Source organism: Perna viridis, chromosome 13 (assembly GCF_037379345.1).
Source record: "Perna viridis isolate PV_CMFRI_1.1 ecotype Kerala chromosome 13, ASM3737934v1, whole genome shotgun sequence".
Lineage (NCBI taxonomy): Eukaryota > Metazoa > Mollusca > Bivalvia > Mytilida > Mytilidae > Perna > Perna viridis.
This window is the reverse complement of record NC_142457.1, coordinates 10,918,551-10,942,945: the sequence shown is the minus strand read 5'-3', so window position 1 is coordinate 10,942,945 and position 24,395 is coordinate 10,918,551. Positions and strand designations below refer to the sequence as shown.

Sequence of the window (24,395 nt, the reverse complement as noted above, 5' to 3'; positions counted from 1 at the left end):
ATAAATTATCACATCACGGGCGCAAACATTACCAGGTGCGACAATGCGAAAATGGAAAGATTTATTTTGAACAAACGGTTAACTTATTTACTATATGTTATAAAGTAATCATTTTAAGGAGGCTATTTAACTGAGACATAAGTAAACATTTTTAAACAAATCTGCACAAAGTAATGATTTAAAGACAATTTTGACGGAATACAGAAAACATGCACATTCCCTTGAGCAGTGGACGCAAATCTTTAGATCAGTGAGCCTTCTTAAGAATGTTAATTTGTTGTTAGTACACTATCATTCCATAAGAGCAAAAACTAATTTGGATTTTTTATTTTTCATCTACTCATTTGTAGCAAGAGTAATCAAGGAAACCAAGGTTATAGCGGTAATTAAAAGAATATTATCTAGGGACAAAGACCAGACATGGAAAACAGACATATGCAACAAAGAACATGAAGTAACTAAAATCATACATACAAAGTAACAAAAGCAAATGAGGAACTCGGACTCCACTAAAAACTGGGAGCATGGACCAGGTGCACCGGTAGGGTAAGCGTAAAATTGCATATATTTCTTAAAGTTAGGATAGCTTCTGTTAAATATTTGTAAAAAATCTTAAGCTGTTATTTGCTAATTACTAACGACTGTGCTCAAAACTGTATTACTGTTTTACTTAATTACAGTTTCTTGCGGTATTTTCCCTTGATGCACTAAGATCGAGCGTACTGGCCCTGATATAGAAAAAAATGTAGTCTGAGGAAAAAGCCTCTTCTCAAAATATCCAATTGATATGTCGTTACGTCAGAGTTAAGTACAGATCTATTTCAGCAGGTCATGCGTAAATGTTCTCGTTTCTAATTTTAAATAAGCAAATCATCGAGAAATTATTAATGCAAAAAAAACAAACAAAAAAAAAAAACAAAAAGCAAAAACAAAAAAACAAAAACAAAACAAAACAAACATAATATAAAAAATTTCTATTTTTATTTTTCATCTACTCATTTGTAGCTAGAGTAATCAAGGAAACCAAGGTTATAGCGGTAATCAAAAGAATCTAATCCAAGGACAAAGACCAGACATGGAAAACAGACATACACAACAAAGAACATAAAGTAACTAAAATCATACATACAAAAGTAACAAAAGTAAATGAGCAACTCGGACTCCACTAAACACTGGGAACATGGACCAGGTGCATGTAAAATGGCGTGTCTTTATTGCAAAAAAGACTTTTCAATCGGTTAAATGCATTTGTTTATGCACTAATATTACACACAAGTTATCATAAATGTCTCACACTTTCTCATCTGAAATATCAGAAAATGAAATTTTACGGTTTTATATCATCTGATGTATTAAAAGAAGAGATCAAGATTTAACAAATAGTGTGACCTTGATTTGCCCCCGAAACACCTCATACAATGGACGATGTGAACATACATCTTTTATGTATACAGTTTAAAAAAACATTGCAGTAATCCTTAAAATTTACACTCAGGAAGTCCTTGTGGTAGCAAAAATTCATGAGCATTTGTCATATCCGTCCAAAATAAAATTTGAACATTTCCAGTTGGTATTTACATAATGAAGACGGTTTGAATAATACGGATAAATACGTATTGAGTTTCATATTAAATAGAGCATATTGTAGATTCAAGGATTAGGTAAACTATATAGAAAACTTGCCATATTACGCTGCACACATCTCATGTTCATTTTTAACCCAAAAATTATGAGTTCACCTAAATCACCTTCCTAAAATTCTTGCAATTTTGGCTAAATGTGTCTTTCAAAAGTCACTATGTCTGATGAATGCATTGAGATGAGCGGATTCTACCCCTACTGTCACCGTTGGTGTAGTGTTACAAATATACATGTACATGTGTCAGGCTTGTCAAACTAAAAAGCTACGTACTCATGTTAAACTTATAAATTATGGTAGTTAGGAACATATAACATTGTCATCTCATCTTTACTCTGATTGTACCCATTATTGTCACTCTCCTCAGAATCTCATTTAACGAGACATTGGTATGAATTACGCAATTCGGTTTGTACATTTAAGTAAATATTTCTCTTTTGTTGAGAGCTAGACTCCTCACTACTTTTACTATATTCGTCATTTTTCTCATAGACATTAATTTGTCTTAGTTCCACTTCTGTTGATGAATTGATTGATGTATCGTCTCCTGAATCATCTTTAGTCGTGGGTTCCAGGTATTCTGTGGCCATTGCAGCAGAAAGTTCTATTCGTAAGTGTTCATCAGATGGAGTTTCATGTCGAATAGCTTCCGAATTACGAGACACTGAAATACCTACCTCTCCAACTTCATTTATTGCATTGATTTGGTGTAATGATTCTACGTTTTCACCAATTTCGTCATAATGGGTATCATTTTCTTGGGTGTGAATGGTTAATGAATGTGCCTTTTTCTTCATAATCCTGATACAAAGACACAACAAAGATGTGATAACGACTCCAACAAGGGCCGAACCAACTGATATTCCAATCAAATATCCAGACAGGAAGTTTTTCTCATCGACTTCTCCAGTTTTTTTATTATCATCACCTGAAATTCATTCATATGATATGCATCAACACTCTAACAATGCAAGTTGCAAGAAGCTGTTCAAGTTTTGCAGTATCTTACAACGCCATACAAAACCTTAACAAATTTTGGCTAGTAAGAAAATATATACATATTATAAAGGATTTGGTTCGGATAAAATACTTTTTCACTGGTAATATAGCGATTCTACTTTTTTTTAAATTAACTAATGTCCGACTATTTTCATTTATTTATAAAGTTAATTTTCAACGGTTCTGCAATATTTTACAGTTTAAATGTTCTTCTGTCTTACCATTAAAAGTCAGTTGAGTGGTAAATGCTTGAGACCCTTTTGCATTGAAGAGCAGAAATGTGTAATTGCCGAAGTCTCTCGCCACTGCTGTTGGAATTTGAAGACTTATTGTGTATCCTTTGATCAACACGTCTTTACCAAAGATGTTTTCCTTAATGAAATGATACGTCTTTGTTAGTAGTCTCGATTTTTCAATTAAACTTTCGTTCCTTATTATTTTAATATCAGATAACGGTGGAATACTGTAAACGTATATTTTGAGTGTTGTTAAATCATTGTAGTTACCAAACTGCACTTGGTTTGTTCTGGGTAAAATCTCTGGTTTGCCTGAAATAAAAACAAAATATTTAACATTGTTGAAGATCTCACTTCAGTTAACATTTTTACTGCATGTTATGGGTTTTGATACTGTCACATCACAGTATCACATCACACAATCACATTACACGTAATTTCTTATCTTTTTTACGATATTTACGTTTAGAATCAATCAATGTCAAGAAAGAGTTGACTACAAAGTCAACAACTAGGACCATATGTATTGAATGATAAATACGACTATTTTAGTTTACGTAATGAAGATACTTACAAACCGCAAAAAAACTTGAATGACATTTGGTTGAAAGGAAGAGTTTGACACACTGAGCGTAATTTTGTTGTGTTGACGTTGCCATGACGAACAATTTCAACAGGCTTTGTCTTGGATGAATTTTGATTGATTTTTATGGTGAACATAACATGCCAAGTCAGAAGTTTGAATCAACAAAATACAATATCGTTTCCAAAATGCACTTTTTACATATGTAATATGTGAATAACATACTTTTTCAATACGTTATAGATGGACCAATTTGAATATATGAAACCCATCATAATTTATGGAACCTGGAAATTAGTACTCGGTCTATATAATCTTCATGGGTCCATCTATAACATATTGACTTCGTTAAATAACCACAATTAAAAAAAATATATAATTAGGAGTTTTAAGGGGTCGGTATCATTTATTCATAGCCTAACGTTGTGAATTGTTGGTTTTTGAAATGTGACTTTTCGATTACCCGACACTATTAATGATAACAGAAGCCAACATTAAACACAAAACACAACAATGTGAATGAAAGTACCAGAGAATTGGACAGAATAATTACCACGACTGACAATATTCCCAGCACTATCAGGTATGCCATTTGTTGCCTCACATAGGTATAAACCATTTAGCAAGTATCTATTGAGGGATAAAGACAACTGGAAGTATTCTGAGCCTTCAAATGTCCTAAGATGTGTTCCCTGATGCGAAAAATGCTTCCAAAATAGAAAGGTGGAGTTATCTGGTATTCCTCTAGCAGTGCATTGTAGTCTTTTGGCCTGCAAATAAACTTTTACGTCTGGTGGATCTACAATAATCAAAAAGCGTAAGTATAGTAAATAATAGTAAATTATGAAACCTTTTTTATACAGGGTTTCTAAATCATTGAATTATAATAGTAGAAACGTTTTTGCATAAAAGCAAAGATCGAAATGAAATTTTCATGGTCACACGTTGTTATCTACTGCAACAACGACTTTTACACAACTTTTTTCCAACGACCACAACCCCTTTACTTGCCCAAGTGATGTCTACATACCAACAAAAGATTGATGTTGGTTGATAATTTAATATCAAACGAAAATCAATTCATTTTAACCTTACTGGTTTTAATCGGTTCTAATAACATTATCAAAACTGTTCGCTTATAAACAAACTTAGAATATATATAAAGCTTTTTATATACATGTAAACATGTCGTCATGAAACTTCCCACATGAAAAGACATCATATCATATACTTTTTTGTACAGTTTGTTTGTTTGTTTGTTTGTTGGGGTTTAACGTCCGATTTTTTGTACAGTTTTTCTGTACATTTGCATTGTAGAGTATATAGATCTTTAACTTTATATTGTTCTTACATAAAACTAGTATTCCTTCTCCGACGTCATTCATCGCTGTACAAGTGTAATTGCCACTGTCATGGCGTAAACCTCCTATGTGCAGGCTACACGTTGATTTTCCACAGCTTTTCTTCAATTCTGGATACTCATGTTTTACAATTGATGTATTTAATGCAGTTGGATTACCATCAGCCAAACATTTTATCCCATATTCACTACCTTCTATTATTGTTGGATTACTTTCGTAAAAATAGACTCCTGGTCGGTCTGTAGAAGCACCACAAACAAGATATTACATGTACTAGATTGAAAGTACTTACAACATCAAACTTAATTTGGGAGATGCAAAAGAGACATCTTTATATTTTTGATTTTGCAATATTTTGAGCTCACATTTGACAGATTTTAAAGTTTTCATTACTTTCCAATACAAAATGGAGATATTCTCCTTATGAGTCAATACATCGATTAACTGTTTGAGTTGAGTTACCTTCAATCACCCTTCGTCTAGCTACGAGTTCAATAAATTATAACAAATCATATAATATTTTGATGCCGCGAAATATTGACCCCGTTGTTAAACATCATATGATATCTAAACTTCCGGGGGCAATAAATCGTATGAAATATTGACCCCAAGGTTTTTCTTAATAGTACAATGAGGGGAGGGGTCGAAATATCGCAGCATAGGGGGATATATCACATTATTGAAATTAACATATAGCAACGGAGTGGGGGTTGAAATATCATAGTACTAGGTTAAAATATCACAACAGGGTGTAATAATATGGCAGCAGAGTATTACAAATCACAACAGGGCGTCAAATATCACAGCAAGAAAAACATGTATCACTGCAGTGGGGTTAACATATCTACTGGGTGTTAAAATATCACAACAAGAGGGTTAAAAAATCACCAGTGGTCAAAATATGACAGCAGGCGGATTAAAATATCGAAGCAAGGGGCTTTAAATACTGGAACATGGGGCATTACAAATATCACAACAGGAAAATAATTCATCATAACATATGGATTAAAATATCACAGAGGGGTCATAATATGATGGTACGGAGATGATTTAATACAGCAGGGGGTTGACATATCACGACAGGAGGATTGAAACATTGAAGCAAGGGGCTAAAATATTACAGCAGAGGATTAAAATATCAAAAACTGGGGGGATTTCGCAGCAAGAGACGATCAAATATCTCAGCAGGGAGATAATTTATCATTAGAAGTTAGTAAAAATATCACAGATAGAGTTATATAAAAGTAGGGAGATAATTTATCACAGTAGGTGGGATAAAATATCACAACACAGGGTTTGGCATACCACAGGATGGGGTTAAAATATAAAAAGCAAATCACAACAAAGGGTTAAAATACTGCAAGAGGGAATTAAAATATCTCAACAAATATATCACAGACTGGAGATTATTTATCACAGCATAAAAAAAAACAAGTGATAAAATATCACAATACAGGAGAGACAATATCGTAGCAGTGGAATAAATTATCACAAGAGGGATATAATTTATCAAAGCAGGGGGTTAAAATATAGCAACAGGTGGTTTGAAATATAAAAATAGAGAAGTAATATATCGCAGCAGAGGGTTCGAATATCACAACATGGGTGTTAAAATGTCACAATAGGTGGTCAAAATATCGCAACAGGTGTTTAAGTTCATAAGGCGACGTTAAAATATCATATAATACATATAAAATGTTTATGAAATGCAACACAAATATAGCTTTTTACTTTATTTTTATATTATTAACCATTATATTCTTATTGTCCTTTTCAACTTTACTCTAAATTAATTACTTTCAATCCAATTACACACATTGACGTATAAATAAATTGAGTAATAATATATCAATGTGCTACAGGTATTATATTTTGATATCAATATATGGCTTCCCCCATAAATGAAATGTGTTAACACTTTTAATTATATCTTCCGTAGACAAAGGGGACTTCTTTACAACAATGTCAAATCTTTGCAATATATATTTTTGACTAGTATCTTTTTTAACAAAAAGTGTTCAGACTTTTCATTATATCTTTCTGTAAACAATATTACAAAAAACCTCAGCAAAACTCCCTCTGTGAGAAAAACACATCGGCAATGATCCTATGCTCAGCTACTCCAAAACCACTCAAGGCATTGTGTTAAAATTTTATGGGGAAGTTGTATATGAACTTAAATCAACTGTTAATACAGCAGGCCCTTTAATAGAGGAAATACAGCTTAAAGATTATATGTAAAAAAAGTTAAATGCAACTTTTGCCGAACTGCCGAAAGAATTAATTTGGATAATTTTTACTATTATACGAAGGTGTGTATGAAGGAGTTTAATAATTCGTGATGTCCAGTTGCCTAAAGGGAGATCAAACATAATTTGTATTTAAGGTAAATCATAGCTTATATTTTAGAATAATAACTTGCCTAATTATACTTTAATGTGAGGGTGGTTAATTGGAATAGGAATAAACCCGTACGTCCATCTGTTTGGCAAAATTGTTTTTCACCAAAATCTTGACTCCTACAGATTATATTTGACATGTGGCTTAACATAGATTGGGCATATGTTGTCAGTGATTTTGGTTGCGCTCTGATAACTACTTCCGGTTTTCTTTCACTTTCACATTTTTTTGTATGTAATCATACAGCAAATTTTCGTCATAAAAATCCCACTGGCTGGATTGATTTTAAAATTTGTACGAGCATTTAAACAGATGCAGCATATTTTGTAAAAGATTTTGTTTACTGACTGACATGAGTAGGGGTATACCTAGCATGATAATATTTACAGCTTTCTCACAGATGACCTCGAATAGGACAACCGTGAAATTTCAATAGAAAATATTGGCCACTGCATTGTGTTTAATAAAAGGCTAAGAAAACTTAAATGGTAGATTTTTATCCAACCTTAACAAAAAAAAAAAAAGATTTTGATCTGTATTTCTTATTTCTCAAGGGATATTTACTAGCATAATTCTAGTTATTTGAGATATGTTTTAAATCCATAACCACATCAGTAAAGAAATAACATTCATTCATCAAGAAATGAAAGGTTTGTGTGTTACCTTAATACTAGAAACTGACGCGATAAAAATCCTTATTTTTAAATCCCCGCCCCAACTATATTTTGTCAAATTATATGCAATATTAGACAAAGTATTACCATAAATCCCCAGCTTCATATGGTCACAATTTTTTAATTAAAACGCCGAAAGAATGACTTCCCTAGAAACATATTGTTCTATTGTTATTGCCGTCACTTGGCATCCGTCGTCGTCGTCCGTTGTCGCTTACATGTTTTTAAAACTCTTCTCCGACGAACGTAATGAACCAATTAGAACCAACTTTGGTTTAAATATTTCTTAGGGTATTCTACTCAGAAACTGTATGCACATTTTGATCTGTTATCTAGTGTGGCCTGGAAAACATCTTCCCCAGAACGTTGCAGAATGGTTGATAAAACTTCTGATGATTAAAACTAAATAATGCTTGGTTAGTCTAACTTTTGAAATCTGTACCGTTTTAGTCATATATTACTAATGTTACAAGATTAATTGCGTTCTTTAATGGGGATATAATCCTGCCATTTCTATACATTACATGTACATGTATTGTTTCATGTGAAAATGTCAATTTACATGAATCAATCTCATACATTTTTAAAAAATCACTGTAATTGCAATGTAAAGGAAATGAGGGAAAATGCAATTTATTTGAAAGCATTCAAATACTCAATAAAGTAACTGAACCCAACCCTGACCCCTATAGTGATGATATCACTCCTTGATGCCATACATTTTATTCCCTTATTGGCACATTTTAACCTCCTTGTTGTGATATTTTCAAGGACTTATGGTGTTATTGAGCAAATTATAAAATCAAAACTAATCTGTAAAATGTTCATGAAAATTAAATTAAAACTAAATAATTTCCTTTTTTAACTAATAAATCGCTATTGATAATTAGGAAATTTGAATTTCCCTCGCCTATGGACGCCACCATGATCGGTTGAGCTGAGACGTCATGAAGTCGGTTCGTAATGTGAAAGAAAATAGGTAATTGATTACGATGTCCGAAGAAAGCGCAAATCTTGCCCTATAATTGCAACCCAAAGATACAGAAGAAAGAAGAAGAACTAGAGGCACAACGTGTAAGCAAATATCAGACAACATTGACGAATAACAGGTTTGGCGGCCAGAAGACTAGAATGTCTGAGGAATATCTAATGGCCTCCTCCAAAGAACGTTAATGTTGCCGGTCAAAAATCTGTTGGAATATTTCTTTTTTATCATTTGTGCAATCGTAAACTTTACAAGACAGCATGTTTCGGTGATTAAATGAACAGGATCGTAGACATATTTACGGAGTATTCTTTGTTATATGCAGTACTTGCATCAATACCAAACCGACTTAGTAAAGTCGCGAGTTAATCAGAAGCTGTCGGTAAAAATCGATATAGTCTTATTTTCTTTTATCAAGAAGGAGAGTTCTGCAAGATGGCTATCCGCATATGTTTCAAAGATTTCGAATTTTGCATAGCTAGCCTTGACCATTTTACAGAAGCGCGTTTTTCATTTCTTTATTTGTGCTTGCATGGGTATGACTTTCATAAGAGCCTTACTTAATGCAAAGGTTAACTGTCCCTTTAACTCCCTGATGCGATATTATAACTACTCGCTGCGATATTTTAATATCCTTGTGGGATATTTTAACCCCCCCCCCCTGTTGTGAAACTATAATCCCCCTTCTGCGATATAAAACCCCCCTGCAGTGATATTGTAAACCCCTGTTGAGAGATTTTTTCACCTCTTTCGACTTGCAGCTAGAGTGGTCAATATATCACGGGGGTTTAAATATTATACAAACGTGGTCAAATTATCATAAGAGTGTTCTAAATTTCGTTATTATGTTGTAAACCCGGCGTCAATATTTCGCGGGGTCAAAATATCGTTAAACACAGTTTTTGCCCTTGTCAGTTTGCAGCAAGGGTACGACGATAACCAAAATTATTTTTGTCGAGTATTGATCATTTCACTTCCATACTTAGAACGTTTGATAAATGACCATGGAATATTACCAATTATAAATGAAAACAAAATCACCCGTTCCAACACACAATGCATTTGAAAGAATCTTCTAATTACATTTCTGTTTTTTTTTTTTTTATTATTCTCATTACTTTTGATATGGTATGTCTTTGGTCATTAGTATTTAGTCAATCAGGCTTTTAATCAGATTTACTGATAATTTTATGTTTAATTCAAGCATGGAAAATAAGCACATTCAACAAGATGGCAAGCTAGACCTCGATAAGAGAAGCGTACTTACGTTTGATATCAAGTATCATTTGTTTTTCCAATGTAACATCTAATGATTCGCTTTGAACTACACAGGAAAATGTCTGGCCATTGTTTTCCCGTTCGGGAACAAAAACGTAAGACAATTTCCCTGGTCCCCCGACTATAAGTTTGTTTTGCCCACTGTACAACGTAATATTCTCTTTGGGTATACCACTGTCAACTACACATATTATGGTATAACGGTATTCCCTCTACCCCATGAATTATGCCATCAGATGTCAAATTCTTTATCCAAATGTTTGATTGGCTTCCTACAAATAATGAATGTAAATATCTGTGACTCTGTTTATTCTAGGTTAGCTTCGTATAGGTGTCTCATATGAAACCATTCAGGGAAAGTGCACAATTTTAGACTTAGCATATGATAAATTATGATATATCGTTAGGCGGATATCATTTCATCAGTTAAAATGATGAATCGAAAGATACGGAATATTATAAAGTATATTTTGAACTACGCATTTCATTTCTTCCATTAATTAATACACTTTCAATAAAATGGTTAGTTCAGGAAATTATTCTCATCAAATACATATTTATATACCATTTACCGACTATGAGCAGGGTTGTTTATTTGAACTTTTACATATGTATAAACCATTTACCGACAATGAGCAGTTATAAGAGTACATGTGTATTACTTACGTTTACCTATAGCCATTTAAAGGGTTAACAAAATAGGGCAAATACGTGTGGAACATAATAAACTAATTTTATGAAATATATACTTTTCAACACAATTTCGTAACTTGTGCCTGAGAAAGAACCATTCTGAATTCCAACGCATCTATAAATGCCTTCATTTTCTGAGGAAACGTTCCATATTTGCAAATCATAACCTCCTTTAATATGTTTGTGGTCAGTAAGAAGAGAAATTGAATTAGGAAGATTTTGGTTCATCAGTGACCCATCAAAATAAGTTAGTGTGTTGACGACACACGACAGTGTCGATAAACAAGGACCTTCCCATGATGATGTCTTGTAGTCATCTGAAGAACAAGGAAGAGTAAGTGTTTCCCCAGCTTTCACATATTTGGTTAATTGGTGCCTCGCACTTTCTGCTGTAAAATATAGGTATTTGAACGCTGCTTAGGTTGATTTATTACATATATTGTTTAATGAAACCTTTTTTGTCAACAATGAAAAACAGATGACTTCAGGAACACCATTTCCCTTTCGAATGATGTATGTATGTAGAATAAAACGGAATTGCCTTACTCAGGAATAATAGAATATTACACATTTATAAGTGTATAAAAGCGCATGTAGATTTCATCAAAATTCAGAAAATATTGAACCATTCAATGATAGCTGATATAATATTGATTCATTACATATATTGTTTAATGAAACCTTTTTTGTCAACAATGAAAAACAGATGACTTCAGGAACACCATTTCCCTTTCGAATGATGTATGTATGTAGAATAAAACGGAATTGCCTTACTCAGGAATAATAGAATATTACACATTTATAAGTGTATAAAAGCGCATGTAGATTTCATCAAAATTCAGAAAATATTGAACCATTCAATGATAGCTGATATAATATTGATTCAGTCTTTATTTTAAAGTGTCACACGCTTTATTCTAATGGTTGACTTAAAATGATAGATATATAATAGTTATTTATCTTAGATTGTGTTAGTTTATTTCATAAACCCTCTTATGACGCTTTTGGGACACCAATGCAGAAAACTGCAAGTTAATGGATTATACTTCATAAGAAACAAATCTTATTATTGCCAACATTTCCCGTTTCTTTAGACAGGGTTTATGTTTCTAGAAATGACTACCAGCATCACCCTTAGGACTGGAATTTCTACATTATCTAATAAGACAATACGCATTGTTGTGATACCCTAACTGTTAACCTGAAGTGGCAATCATTACTAATCTCCTTAATTTCCTTTTACAAATGAAGTGTATTTCACTAATGTTAACTTGAAATAAATTATATATTGAACGCTCACCTAACATGACTCTTCTTTAATATTGTAGCTGTGTTTAGGTTTAACTCATAAAATCGATGGAACATTTACATGTAAATATAAACATCAAATCCTTGTTTTAAGATATTTGTTCGCGGAATACATAAAAAAAACATGGATAGCATGTATTAAAGATCATTTCCAGACAATATATAGAACAACTTGGATGTACCTGCATTTGGTTTCCAATAACAGAAAACTACACAAGAATTGTAATATCTTTAAAATGAAAAAGCCAAGCTAATGAAAAAGCATCTAGTGTTCTTTATCGCACTTAGTTTATCTATGCTACAGTCATTGTACTTGATTTGTTTGCTTTTTTTGGGCCATGAAATTTGGAAAATTAAAATAATTAATTATTTTTGTCTATGATATGCTATTTTAGTCTATAGTACACTTCATTTCTTGCTCAAATCTGATATAAATTCAGGAATCTGCGTTACAGATACCAAACGTTTATATTTGTTTATTCGACACGATAAATATTAATATTTTCTGGTAAAATAATTATTACATCTTATACGATTATTTTCATTTTTAATTATGTGCTGATAACTGTTATTTATGATTATTCAAAGGTAAGAAAGTCGATACAAACTCAATATGTAAAGCTAATGATGAATGAATTGAAATATGCATCTGTATTACTACGATGCGGCTGGGGGAGGTTTTGGACTCATAGCACACGACACACGGCACTCATATCACTGCATATTGATTGTATATTATCGATCGATCGGAAGTTAACATTTAATCTAATAATGGCGGTCAAAGTATCAACAACAAGTAGCGTGTGGTTAGATTCTTCCGATTTGTGGTTGTTCTGTTTCGAAAAAAAGACATATTCTATCAAATTATTAAGAGATAGTCCAAGTCTTACTGTAAATACCAAGTTTACTCTTGCCACTACAGTCAACAAGCCAATGATTCGGCGTCGTATTTTGCTCGTACAAGATTCACTTGATAATGGACAACTTACTCTTACTCTGCTGATTGTTAAGTATGCTTGCGATTTCAAGGTTAGTATTATAGAACATTTGTGAGGTTTCAAAAGGGGGTTTTCTAAGACAAAACAATAGCCTTTGAGAAAACACTGCATATTTATTTAAATGTGAACATAGGAATTAAAAGAAAAGAAAAATCACAATACAAAACAATACAAAAGACACGTCCTTTAGCACGTTTTCATAATTTTTTGTTAACACAGTTCTTTGAAGTTAAAGATACGAATCAGCTGTCTTTTTAATCATTCCTAAAGGTAAGTTAGTTTGTATAATATGAGGTGAAAACTTTCCACAAATAGAAACATGGCCTTTTAATCATGTATCAAACATGTAACCACTTATATACAATATTTTTTTTTATATTTCTGATATTATTATTTGCGTTGCTTTTCGTCCTAGCTTGTATTTGTCTCTAGACATAGTCCCCATTCCCATTTATTTATGATATCAGGTTATGTGCAGGGGCATATTTCATAGCTTTTGTATCAACGCTTTTCGCTTCCTTTCAATGATAAAAAACATTTGTTGTATAATGATTTTGTCTATATGGTAAACAGAGTTTAATGTAAAATAATAATAAAACAATAAACTACTTCGTTGGGGGAGTCACAATTTGAACATACCCTGGAAGGTTGTAAAATTGTTGTGAAATATGTCGACAAGTCTTAATTAAAGGAGTAAATTGTCATCAGTAGCATTATAATCAAATGAATTAGAAGACAAAAACAGAAAAGGTATAAAAGAAAGTATCACTTTAAAACTTATTGAAGGATGTAAAATCCTATACCAAATATATCTATTACTTACAACTGTATTTTGACCTTTTTAATTGTTTTCCACAGTTAATTTTTATTTTTAAATTTGATAAAAAGACCCCCTTTGTTCTTTTCATTCAGGCTCCATATCATTTGCTCATATGTACCTTTGATAAAGGTACAATCACTCCTAAAGTTGTATGAGTTTTATGCTCATAAAATTTTATAAATTTTATGTTGAAGAAGGATATATATATATATATATATATATATATAACGTCTCAGAATTTTTGTCCAACGGCTTTTTTAATACTTCATTCTGAACCGCACAGGAAAACGTCCGACCGTGATCATCGCGTTTAGGAACAAAAGAGTAAGAAATGTTTCCAGGGCCTCCTGTTTTGACCAGAGACAATCCTCTGTACCATGACATGTTCTCTTTCGGTACACCACTGATGACTGAACATACAAGTTCCAAATCTTTCCCCTCTGTACCGATAATACTTCCGTCAAAACTGATGTTGTCAATTGATATGTTTGATGGCTTAACTAAAACGTTTGAATACGGAATAATGATTATAATTAAAGTAAAATTGTGAGACCAAATAAAAAATAAGCAACAACACTATGGTAGCTTTATTAGACGTACATCCGGGTGTCAAAAGAATAAACCTGCACAGCGCTAAGCTTGTCGTAAAAGGCGAATAAATAGTGCTCAGGAACCTAGCCGGGGACTAGGCGCTCTGTCCACAGAGCAACTGGGAAGTGTGCCCCAGGTGGTGGAATGGGGTATCCCAGGCCTGTTCCATGCTGGGGTTGTCAGGCTATAATACGGAAAACCTGACCGCAAACCATAGTGGTGCACCGTTTTGGGAACGATGCCACGTTCCTTGCACGTTAAAGAACCCTGTTGTGGTATTCGATAGGAGTAAGAAACTTTGCGCTCCGCCACTGGAGGCCAAATTCCCCGAACCTACCCATACCTCCCTTTTTCTTGTTGCAATCAAAAGTTGTCGACCTTATTATCCTTGTGTCCCGTCCCATTTTTCATTTCAACATCATTTCATGTTCATTGTGTCATCCATCTCATATTTATCGTCTGAATATAGCTGAAATACTGCTGCTCGGGCCTTAAACTCCAATAATCAATCAATCAATCAATCTTATTTTTTCTGGATGAATTTCTGTTAGAATGGAGAAAGAAGTTCGGAATCATGCGCTTTTGAAAGTAAAAACCCCTGTTGGACAAATAAGACTTATTTTGGCGCACAATTTTAAAGTTGTTTCTTGAATACGTATTTGATTAAACAATGTGTATATGATTTAGTTGCTTGATATTGTATTTCTATAAAATGTTATTGGTTATTATATGTCTCCTACTCTACTCCATGTATTTAGTTACCATATCATAATTCGCCATAAATGGAGTTCAACATTTTAGGAAACTACTCCCACGATATCCCACGTGTTCTCGATATGGAACAAAATCTATATTATTCATATTATCATAATCGGCCTTCAGACACGGAAACAATCACTAAGACTCTCTTTTCGGAACAATTAATAAATTGGTGAATTCATATTCAATATTTCCCAGGAAATAAATATCACAAAGACAGTTTAGTAAGCTTCACAGAAAGGCCAAGTATCCTCGTTGTTAATCGAGTGAAATTTAGTCAGGAAGTTCAAACCTTTAACCGGTTGTACGTCGGATCACGTTTGTAATAACTTGTCATTACATTTGGGCATGTAGTCTCAAGTAACAAATGACGGTGTTTCGAACAAAGGGACTATTGGAGACTTCTAACAACATCCCCTCTATGACTGCTGACGATTCCATTTCCGTATGACTTTTCCGTCAAAACTATGATTAGCCCTTCGGGTTTCAGAACCCCCTACCTCTTTAAATAACAGGACATCGCAGACACTCGTTCCGTACTAACTGTTTGATTTGTTTACTAACCATTCGTTCTTATAGAACATTTCGTTGTTGAATTACTCCCACCAAAAAAATTCGGAGAATATATTTGAACACAATATTCTATGTCGTATTCAAGGTTATGTATTCTCAATGCTGTATTGTTGCCAAACGTATCATTGATGACTGCAAAGCAATTCCAGTGATTCGCTATAAAAGGCTTGTATTTTACGAAAATTAAAGTTTCTTCTTATCATTACTGCAATGTGTGTGTCTCCGACGCTAACGACTTCAATGTAAGGTATGTTAGGAACATCTAATAGTGGACAATGATTTAAAATTAATTTTAATACTCTAGGAATACGGTTTTAATGGCTCTTAGCTAAATTTCGAAATGTTCGAAAATTTCAAAAATTTGCAAATAATATTTCATAAATTTTAGGCCCGCCTTTTTTCAGTCTTTTCCTATCAAATATGATGAGAAAATAATCCAGATAAAAATATACAATTAAATAATCTAGATGCATGTACCTACTATTATTTCGTACTAACAAATTTCACTTTATAGAAAATTGAAATAGTTGTGGAAATGTCAAAGTTCAACTAAGTACAGGATTTGAGTACAACATTCCAAAAGTAATTCTTATATAAAATCCTTTTCATTTTGTTCTTACAATATTTGGAATAAAATGAAACGCAGCAAAGTGTGTGTGTGTAACAAAATCACTACTTAAGGTATTACTTACCTTGGGCTTTTAAAATAACTGTACAATTAACAGACCCCTTGGCATTTGATATTACAAATGTGTAATTGGTAAAGTCACTTTCTTGCACAGACTTAATGGTTTTGCTAATTGTATATCCGGTGATAATGACAGTCTTCCCATGAATGTCGACACTCACGTTAGTTTGTTTTAGTAATAGTAGTTCATCAATGACTTTATCATTTCTTAATATCTTCCTACTAGTTATTTCAGGAATGCTGTAAATATCGATCTTAATTGATTTTTATTATTATTATTATTATTATTATTATTATTATTATTATTATTATAAAAATAAAAAAGGACCATTGCACCCTATTTAATATTTGGACTCAAAAGTATAAAATATTTTAAAAAAAAGTTCAGAAAAAACAACAAACAGGCCTTCATTTAAGGAATGACAATTCTTTTGAAGGTTTTGAATTAACTTTTACAATTAGGGTATACAATTTAAATAAACTTAAAATCCAATATTCCCTAAGCACTTTAACGCCAAGATAAAAGGGCTATTCCGGATAATCAAATATTATTGATTATTTTGCATAGTCCAGTAAAAGTTGAAGAAAGAATTACAGAACAAGATATTTTTTTTCAGGATTCAAACGATTGTTTATTCTGTAAAATAATCTGAACGTTTTATAGTCCAATAAGTTTATTCATGACTAAAAGGTACCTTGAAATAATTAAAAAAAAAAAGAATTTATTCAGTGCGAGTTTTTAACCGGTGTACCGTCTGTAACCTTGGACTACTGAGAATAACACTCAAAGCATGTGGTTGTGTCCTCAAAATTGGATCTTCAGGAGATAAATTCAATATAAAATTGGTAAAAACTATTCAAAATGACTTTCAACGAACGAATACTACTAACATTGGGACCATGTTTTCAAAATGTCAGTCCTTAACTGGCCTGAAAAGGTTGATTGATTGTTGGGGTAAAACGACCGAGCAGCAATGTTTCAGCTGTATTCAGGCGATGAACATGAAATAGATGATAAAATGAACATGAATGATGATGAAATGAAACAAGGGATGGGACACAGGGACAACAGGGTCGTCAAATCTAGACTGCCACTAGAAAAAGGGGGATGGACAGAGCCGAGCAATTTAGCCTCCTGTGGCAGAGCGCAAAGGTTCCTATTCCTATCGAATACCACAGCAGGGTTCTTTAACGTGCGAGAAACGTGGCGTTTTTCCCAACGCGGTGCACCACTATGGTTTGCGGTCAGGTTTTCCGTATTATAGCCTGACAACCCCAGCATGTAACACGCCATGGGTATCCCATTCCACTACCTGAGGCACACATCCCAGTTGCTCTGTGGGCAGAGCGCCTAGCCCCCGGCTAGGTTCCTGAGCACTTTTTAGAAGTCTTTTACGACAAGCGTAGCGCTGCTGCAGGCCTATTCTTTTGACACCCAGACCTGCACGGGACGGCCAAAAAAGAGATAGAAAATAGTAAAATTGAAGTAAAATATTAAATTATCATTTTCCTTTTCAGTCGAAAATCATTGCATTGTGCATATGATTTTACTTTTTACAAATTGCGTCATGTAATGAATATGTTAATTGCTTGTAAGCTTTCCACGATAGATTAGAGTTAGCAATCATTTCAATCACAATTGTAATTTGAAATTTATTTTGTTTTTAATTGTCTCATTTTTATTGGGGTGAGAGTAGCATTATTCTTAAAAAAAAAATAAAATGATAATGTTATTCAAATAACCTTATGGATTTAAGAAAGAGTTTGGTGTAAGCAATAAACAGGTCCCATATCTAATTTAGATATCTTACATTTTGACGTGTTACTAACCGCGTGATAGTTATCTATCTGTAAAAACTAAAATGCTACCTTTTAAGCACTCGACCCCCCTTTTTTGTTGTTGAAATATTATACTTTGCAGTAATTGTCAGATGGCAAACACCAAAATTATGAAAAGAAACATATTTTGGAAGCTTAAATTCATAATCCCATAAATTCCCCAGGGGGTTAAGTGTTTCCCTTTGTTGTTAGAGGACTATTCTGTGTAAATATTTGTATTTCTCCGATTCCTCTTGTGTATGTGTGTGTTACGCAAGGGTGCTTTCAAGTAAACAATGAAGCCCCATTAGTGTCCCTTGTTGTACAAACTTGCTTGTTATCGACCTAAAAACGATGTCGTCGTTTCTATTAAAACTAAATTAGTTAAAGTGATGTCGCATACACGTTTCCCTCAATTTCACAGTACTACTTTTTCGTTTTCCAATTATCTTATGTTGCTGATACAATATACGAGCATTGCTTATGTACTTACATAATACTTTAACTGTGGCAGTTGCATTTGCAATTCCTACTTCATTTTGCGCTTCACAGATATAGTTGCCATCGTTTTTACGTGAACTAATCAACGTAAAGTTGCATGTAGAATAGTTACAACTTTTCAGTAGAGTGTGTTTATGTCGGATGTGCACCAAGTAAGTAGATGGATTGCCCTCTGACAGACACTGTATGGTGAAGTTGTTTCCTATAGAAACTGACTGAGTTCTAGCGGGAATTTTAACAACTGGACGGTCTGTTAAGTGTCATAAAAATATAAATGTTTGTTTAAAATATCATATATACAAATGCAAGTACACCAACCTCTGTTTGAGCTGATCCCTGAATTTTCCGGAAAGCAGACAAAACCAGACACTCTTTAAAGTCCTTTAATGTTAAGTTCGGCTCTTATGATAAATCATACCCACGTAAACAAAAATAAATATCCTTTAATGCTAAATGCGCCTTTATAAAATACTCAATGCTATTCAAATTTCAAAATCTTTGAAATATATGTAATTAGCCATCCTTCAGAGCTCTCCTTTCTGAAGGAGATTGAAGCAGACTTTATTGATTTTAACCGATAGCTTCCGATTGGGTCTTGACGTCACTAAGTTGGTTTGGTACTGATACAAGTACTGCAAATACTATGTTAACAAAGAATATTCCGTAAATATTTCTACGATCCTGTTTATCAAATCACCAAAACATGTTGCCTTGTCAAGTTTACGATGGATGAATGATAACAGAGAACATTCTAGACGTTTTTGATCGGCAACACAAACATTCTTTGGAAGAAGATTTTCCTTTGACATACTACATGTACTAGTCTTCTGGTTGTCTTCCTGTTGTTCGTCAATGTTGTCTGACATTTGCTTAAATGTTGTGCCTCTATCTCTTTTTCTGTTTATTTTGGGTTGAAATTATAGGGGAAAAGTACCAAATTTGAGATTTCTTCGGATATCCTAATCAATTACCTATTTACGTTCACTTTACAAATCGACTTCGTGACGTCACAACTCAACCGATCATGTTGGCGCCCATAGACGCGGTAAATTCAAATTGCTTAATTTTAAATCTCGATTAAATAGTCAAGAAAAGAAAATAAATTTGTTTCAATTTAATTTTCATGAACACTTAAAAGACTAGTTTCGATATTTATGACTTGTACAATAACATGGTCTTCTCTTTTAATTCAAGTGTATTCTATAGCTTGGTAAAGTGTATATCTGTCGAAACAAAACCTATTTTTAAGTCGAAAAGGGGTTAATTTTGACAGATATCGTTCTATTGTGCCAAGGTAGTCGTATATATAAATATAATATATTTTATTTCTTAATTTTTTTTTATCTTCTATCAATATTTTCTATGTACCTTTTTCATAAAACTTTTTTTACATTTCGAAATGTAATAAAATAAATATAAGATTCATGCAGTGGTTGTAAATGAGATAATCTGCATTTGCAATACACTGTTAATACCTACATTTTATATTTAGGGTAACCTTTTTGTCCAACGGCTTTTTTAATACTTCATTCTGAACCGCACAGGAAAACGTCCGACCGTGATCATCGCGTTTAGGAACAAAAGAGTAAGAAATGTTTCCAGGGCCTCCTGTTTTGACCAGAGACAATCCTCTGTACCATGACATGTTCTCTTTCGGTACACCACTGATGACTGAACATACAAGTTCCAAATCTTTCCCCTCTGTACCGATAATACTTCCGTCAAAACTGATGTTGTCAATTGATATGTTTGATGGCTTAACTAAAACGTTTGAATACGGAATAATGATTATAATTAAAGTAAAATTGTAAGACCAAATAAAAAGTAAACAACAACACTATGGTAGCTTTATTAAACGTTGCTCGAAAAGCAGGAAAACACATTCGTTCTTTTATATTTCTTTCCTGATTACATCTCAAAATACCTTTAAAATACATGTGATGCATGGTAATGAGAGAAACATTTACAAAACTATTTTCAAAGACTGAACCCAGAGAAGAACCGGAAATCTTTGTGACACAATCATATTCGGTTTTTGTTTAACAAAAATGTTTAATAGCTTCGTATGCTTGCTAAGTACTATCAAATTTCACATTGCATTCATAAATAAAGTTCTTTTTAGAAAAATATTTTTAAACAGTCTTATAATAAAAGTCTACCATTTACCTTTCATGCATTGTCTAATACGATATAATATATCAACGACAACCCTGGACACTGTTTGATACTTATCGAAGACGACGAACATAAATATTTTATCATAATAAGATATATCTTAGCTATACGACATAAAAATGCCACAGTACGTACTACAAAACAACCTACCAGCAAAAGGTTTTGGCAATTTCTTGAAGACATCACCCGACTTGTTACCCTAAGAAAATAACTCTACTAGAAATGTCATTGATAATATCCCCAACAAATGTTTCATTAGTAAATGCAGTGATCTGCAAAATAAAGGTGACGTTGACAATTGGGTCGTATGCTTAGAGATTTACTGATGATCTGGATCGCTAAAGAACAGGCGAAAAATCCATTGCAGAATCCAAAACAAAATCAATGGAAATGCTTACCTTTTAATTTCAGTTCGTATCTCTTAGTTTGTATTGATTTTCCTTTAAATCCTACGCACATATAATCGCCTTTGTTTTTAGAAGTAACGTTTGATATATGTAGATTATAGCTTCCTTCTTCTTGTCCTTTGGACGTTTGAAGACTGATTGAACTCGAAATCATCGGATTCTTTATTAAACCATCATAATAATGGGTTTTGGGGAGACATCTCTCAGTGTATGATAAACAGGGTCCAACCCATGATGAACCATTATAAATATCTACGTCACAGTTGAGTGTAGTATTTACTCCATCATTTACATAAACGATTGTTGCTTTGAATGGTTCTGATTCTATAATAAAAAGTGTTCTAAATAGATGATCCGTAAAACAGAAATTTGTTTGCATCATTGAATACTCATTTGACAGACGCAAAACTATTTTTCACCAGTATAATAAGAATAATAGTTGTTCTGCCCTGCTTTTATTCAAATGAAAAATCTATACGCTAATTAAACTTTGAATATTAGAATGATATGTCATTTCTGGTATTTCGTAATAAATAAAGACACATCACAACCTCAAAGTTTCCGATTCAAGACAATACTAATCATAATGTCAGACTGGTCATACTGTTAAAACTTCACGTCACAGACCTTTGGTTTTGCCTCACTGTGTTATTGACTATATCGGGCAGTTTATAGTTTCCGAATATTTAAAAACATAAATCAGGACGAAATAAGTAACCAAATTGCTATTTTTCAAAACAAATGAAATTCAATAATGTTATATAGAAAAATTAATCCTTACGCGTGTTTTTTTTTTCTGTCCTGTCTGTTTTTAATGATTCTGAAAATAAATCTTTCGTTTTTCACATTTAAAATACAAATATAAAATACATTGGTTGTATGTCAGATTTTTTCTTCCAATTCTAAATATCAAACAGGTTAAAAGTCTATCAACAATAAAATATTGTTCTCTACACTCAATAAAAAAAAAGATGTAGTAAGATATTTTTTATAAGTAATGTTATCAAGTACCATTCTGTGTAAGAATCGGGCAAGGGGTGGCACATCGTAATTCTCAATTTGATCTTTTTTGCCTCAAATACATCAAGAAAACAACTCTTAGACTATTTAAATTTATACTGAATCATTGGTGTCATAGATATTTTTTGACTGCTTATATAAGTAAAAACTTCGGGCAAATCTTCCCGCCATTTTTCCATATTGCTTTTCAACTAAATTTGACCTATCAATATCATAAAAATGCAAACTTTATAAATACTTTGACAGTAATTTCTTGAGGTTGTGAGGTATAAATACTTGTATAATGCAATAAATAATCTGTGTATTTTTTCTTCATGTGTCACACTTTATACACATTTTGCCTGATTCTTAGATTGAGGAGTACTTAATAAACTAACATAAATCTAACGATTAAGTGTATTTATATAATGAATAAAGTACTTCATCATAACAGAATAATTTCAAGTGACTGTCCAAAACTGCAGCGTAGGCATAGGGATCACAAAGGACAACTATTTTTTTTTTTTTTTTTTTTTTTTGTCTTTTTTTTTGTGTAAACCGATTAAAGTATACTGTAGTATTCAAATACTCAATCCTTATTTTTCAGGTACAGATAAAATTTTACCTTGACAGTTTCTTCATCATTTCGTAATAACTTTAATTCACATTTCTCGTTAATTGGAAGTACAAGATTGATCATTTCACCCTTGTCTTAAAGGTAATATGTAATATACTTATTTCATTAATGCAATTATAATGGACTTACCAACGATCAAATAAACAATCAGAAAAAGAAAACCGAGTTTTTTGTGCATCGTAACTAATCCCAAGGCTACAAAGTACTACAGTATATTGACATTCAAACTTTCAAACGGAAACAAATAATTTCCTCATTTTTAGTCAATATATCAATTAATATTTAAAAGAACTGCCTACTCAAAATTTAATGTACACTTTTATGTGATGCTTTACATTTCTAGTATAAATATACGTCTCAGAATGCGACGACCCAATTCGCTACACTGCTCTATCGGATCAAAATGATGCAGGGAAGATAATGCAAGCATAGAAGGGTTTGAAAAATTGCCAACGATGTAAGAAATGTCAAATTTGCGAAGCAAGGTTTTGGTCGTTCCCTCCGCAGATCTCGAGCTCGTACATACATAGAGTTGGGGTGTAGCTTAGACTTGATTATATACACACATGCATCCATTGTATTTGTATTAAAATTCTATACGTATGCTATGTTTCTACATAGTAATGCATTAGCAAGTTAGATGGTTGAGTTGCTACATCCCATTAGACTGATTTTATGTATTATATACTTGAGATGGTTGTATTTGTATAATGTTGCAGATTCTCTAATATCTTACAAGATACCATCAGAGGTTGTCCCATTCATTTACATCATGTGCTAATGTTTGTGCTCTTGATTAAATTACGAGGAAGAATCACTTGGTTAACGAAATCTATATTTTATAGCCTAGTTGGTCAAGTAGTCTAGAGCGTTGGACTTGGTGAAGCGTTGTTGCCATAGTTGTCAGACAAGAGAAAGATTTCGAATCCCGCTGAGGGAGCGACTAAATTTGCCTCGCAAATTTGCAACCTTGCTTAAGACTTCATTATATATACATATATACATGTATAATATGGGTCTGGAAAAATCCCAACGATGTAAGACCTGTCAATGTGCATTTACGACATGACCGCCTGCGCTAAGTCCAGGGCGCTATAACACTCGGCCAGCTAGAATATTAAAAGATAAAGCTTTTACTGACGGGCCATTCCTCCTCGTAGTATAAATATAGGGTTGCAACTTAGTACACGATGAATGGAAGTACAATACAGCTTATCTAGGTGTTGTTTTGTACAGGGGTATTATAGTATAGGGCAGAGAAACCCATTACAAA

At 32.9% G+C, this 24,395-nt stretch overlaps 1 protein-coding gene across 2 annotated transcripts; it reads right to left on the bottom strand.

The window, feature by feature from the left end:
* Positions 1-964: 964 nt before the first annotated feature.
* Positions 965-23,377, bottom strand: LOC148599543 (irregular chiasm C-roughest protein-like). Of its 2 annotated transcripts, none has more exons than XM_088557079.1 (7): positions 23,252-23,377; positions 21,478-21,810; positions 20,384-20,665; positions 4,809-5,057; positions 3,987-4,256; positions 2,860-3,186; positions 965-2,567 (listed from the first exon to the last, which is right to left on the bottom strand). In XM_088557079.1, the coding sequence occupies exons 1-7, from the start codon at positions 23,298-23,300 to the stop codon at positions 2,011-2,013; spliced, it is 2,067 nt and encodes a 688-aa protein (XP_088413205.1). In that variant the 5' UTR covers positions 23,301-23,377; the 3' UTR covers positions 965-2,010. The 2 variants fall into 2 exon arrangements, with proteins under 2 accessions (XP_088413205.1, XP_088413207.1); XM_088557081.1 differs by lacking the exon at positions 23,252-23,377 and adding an exon at positions 22,268-23,201.
* Between the last annotated feature and the right edge of the window lie 1,018 nt (positions 23,378-24,395).